The sequence below is a fragment of the Otolemur garnettii genome, unplaced genomic scaffold, assembly GCF_000181295.1.
Source record: "Otolemur garnettii isolate 467f Iridium unplaced genomic scaffold, OtoGar3 scaffold00184, whole genome shotgun sequence".
Taxonomy (NCBI): Eukaryota; Metazoa; Chordata; class Mammalia; order Primates; family Galagidae; genus Otolemur; species Otolemur garnettii.
In genome coordinates, this window is record NW_003852579.1 from 49,712 (window position 1) to 53,037 (window position 3,326).

The 3,326-nt window shown below is 41.9% G+C and overlaps 1 protein-coding gene across 2 annotated transcripts in view; it reads right to left on the reverse strand.

Moving 5' to 3' along the window:
- Nucleotides 1-3,326, reverse strand: part of KHDRBS1 (KH RNA binding domain containing, signal transduction associated 1) — a 49,752-nt gene that overhangs the window by 21,989 nt on the left and 24,437 nt on the right. For both annotated transcript variants that reach the window (XR_002770799.1, XM_003800738.2), the window contains exons 5-7: nucleotides 1,774-1,907; nucleotides 1,084-1,285; nucleotides 504-571 (exon numbers count right to left, since the gene is read on the reverse strand). Coding sequence is in view for 1 of the 2 variants with exons in the window: in XM_003800738.2 (XP_003800786.1) it covers nucleotides 504-571; nucleotides 1,084-1,285; nucleotides 1,774-1,907 (404 nt within the window). In the remaining variant the exon portion in view is untranslated. The remainder of the gene's footprint in view (nucleotides 1-503; nucleotides 572-1,083; nucleotides 1,286-1,773; nucleotides 1,908-3,326) is intronic.

Consider the following 3,326-nt stretch of genomic DNA (forward strand, 5'->3'; position numbering starts at 1 on the left):
ACCTAAGGTGGCGGGTTCGAATCCAGCCCAGGCCTGCCAAACAACAATAATTTGGCTGCAACCAAAAAAATAGCCGGGCATTGTGGCAGGTGCCTGTAATCCCAGCTACTTGGGAGGCTGAGGCAGGAGACTCGCTTGAACCCAGGAGTTGGAGGTTGCTGTGAGCAGTGAAGCCAGGGCACTCTACCCAGGGGTGCAGCCTCAAAAAAAAAAAAAAAAGAAAAAGAAAAAGAAAAAAAAAAATTAAAGGCATTTCCCCTTGCTTCCATGAAGTCACAGCTAAGGAATTTTCATCTACTATTCCCAGATTTTAAATTATAATTTAAAGTTGATGATTATCCAAATTTGCAAACACAAGTGTGTGCCTCACTGATGTCAAAAGCAGAGAAGATACACTCAAAAGGCAAGCCATTCTGTTCTGTAGGTGCTGTAATCTTAGTTCTTCCAACTCCCTTCTCATCCATGCCTACAACACAAAACAGTACTTCTACTGCCTGACTCACCCTTGGCTCTGGCTGTAATAGCCTTCGTAGCCTTCATAACTCTGTTCTGCATATGTATCATCATATCCCTAGAACAAATAAAACAAAACAGAAAGTCAGAACCATAGAGAGAATGGAAGATAATTACATCCCACAGGGGTATGGCAGGCTTCTGAATTTGACAGAAAAGACATAAAATTTTCTCCAAAATATTAACATTACTGTAGAAGAGTCAAAAGAGAAGGTTTACATAACAAACAAACCCCAAACAAATATGATATGCTGTAGGTCTAAGATGAGTGTAGATAGAATATCAAGTACAATAGTGAGCTTTAGTATTATCAGGACTAGTAGTGGGAGATCCCTTAGTAAAATTTACATTAAGACCCAGCACATTTCCTTTTAAATATAGATACATGTAGTAAAACATGCCTAAAGTGGAAAAATCTTCAAACAGTTCAATATTCACTGCAAAAGAAGGCAGGTTCCAAATCTTATAAGTAGTCTATGACACCTAAATAAAGGGCAATGGCCCTGTCATTCAACTTCCTTTGGCAACCTTCTAGGTATTGGGAGATGGCACATTGTTTAAATTTCTTACATATTCTTCATATGTTTCTGGTGCAGGGGGTGGAGGCAAAGGTATTCTCTGGATGCCTGCTGTTCGTGCTCTTGGTGTTGGAGCACCTCTCACAGTAGGTGGGGGTGGCACGCCTCGAGTCACGGTGGCACCTCTGGTGATGGCTCCTCTCACTGGAGTACCACGCACCAAAGCCCCACGAGGTGGTCCAACACCACGGCCCCTACAAAAAGAAAGTTTATTTTAAATGGAGCTTTTCATAAATACGTCACTTTCATGTTCATTTTATCTGCAAATTCAGGAACAAGACAGATTCTAGGAAGCCTTAACCAGACTATCATTAAAGCACAGACCAATATGCAGGTAGGTAAACAATCCACACTGGAAGATTCCCCAGGTATCATAGTAGACCAGTGCATCAGTGCACAGTCTTAGGTAGGTCTGGAGAGTCTGAACACTCAAAGATCACTCACAAAAAGTAAAATTCTAAAGTCAGACCATTAAAAAAATGCTAGGACTGACCAAAATTAAGACTAAAAGCTTCAGCAGGACTGCAGCATTTGTCTATGGTCAAAGTCCCCAAGAACTTGAATTCTGTTTTTGAAGCAACATACAAACCATGAGACCCCTTCTAAAGTGGAGATGAGTGCACAGAGAGAGTACTAGTAGTCAAATTTGTATCCTATTTCTGGCTGTCTCAATTATTTTTACCTAGGAACAGGTGGAGGGGGAGGTGCAGCTCCTCGACCTCTCACTGGTACCCCACGTCCACGAGAAGGCTCAGGTACTCCATTCAAGTATGACAGCTCTAGAAATTGTTCCTGGCAGATATCATCCATCATATCCTGGGATTGAAAGATACAAGAAGTCAAGAAGTAGGCTTGGAGCCCATACCTCAGTGATTAGGGCGCTGGCCAAATACACTGGGGCTGGCAGGTTCATACCTCGCCCAGGCCTACTAAACATGACACCAACCAAAAAAAAAAGCTGGGCGGCACCTGTGGCTGAAAAGGGTAGAGTGCCAGTCCCATACGCCAGAGGTGGCGGGTTCAAACCCAGCCCCGGTTAAAAAAAAAAAAAAAAAAAAAAGCTAGACATAGTGGCAGGCACCTGTAGTCCCAGCTACTTGGGAGGCTGAAGCAAGAGAATTGCTTAAAGCCCAAGAGTCTGAGGTTGCTGTGACACCACAGCACTCTACCAAGGGCAACACAATAAGAATGTCTCAAAAAAAAACAAAACAAAAAACAAACCCAAACTCAAGAAGTAGTCCTTCTACTAAGTAGTCACCTGGCCCACAAGCACCTTGCATAGAGCTCAAATGAACTCTCAGATCACTCTCTGAAGTCAAATGGCATTCCATCCATCGCTTCTTTGAGGAAAGTTTTGATGGCAAAACCCTCATTATTCAGACAGAGCTCTTCACAAGGTGGTCCCTGCCTTGCTATCCAGATCATGTCAATCCTCCCTCCACACATAACCTCCTCTCAAGCCATGCTGAACAACTTGCAGTTCAGAGCATGGCATACTCTCATATATCCGTTCTTTGCAAATGTTTCATTTTCCTGAAATAATAAAAGTCACTACTATTAATGGAGCTCTATGCACTGGGCTTTATGTAATAAACCTTATACAGATTTTCATTTAAATCTTCAGAATGACTCTGAAGTAAGGAGGCAGATTGCCACATTTTACATTAAAAAAACAGGTTCAGGGAGTATAAATCAGTCAGCCTAAGGTCACAGAGCTAATTAAGCAACAGACTCTAGACGTGAATTCAGAATTATCTTGTCTCCAAAATCTAGACTTTAGATCTACAGGTTATACTGTCTTTTCTGTCCACCCCAGGGACTCCTAGGATATTTTAAATTGTCTATTTTTTAAAAGATTCTAATGAAGATGAGGCACTTCAAAGCAAGCAGGGTGTCCAACCTTTTGGCTTCTGTGCCTCTCACTGGAAGAAAAGTTATTTGGGGCCATACATTAAACACACAAGCACTAAGGAAAGCTGATAAGAAAAAAAAAAAATCAAATCCATATCTAATTTTCATGGTATCTTCCACCACAAGTAAGCAAAAATGTCCTCACAGGCCACAGACTAGACACAAAATGTTTGCTCTGACAATTCTCATATTCTCTGATAGCACATTTATTTATTTATTTATTTTTTTTGAGACGAAGCCTCAAGCTATCCCCCTGGGTAGAGTGCCATGGGATCACTGTCACAGCAACCTCCAACTCCTGGGCTCAAGCGAGTCTCCTGCCTC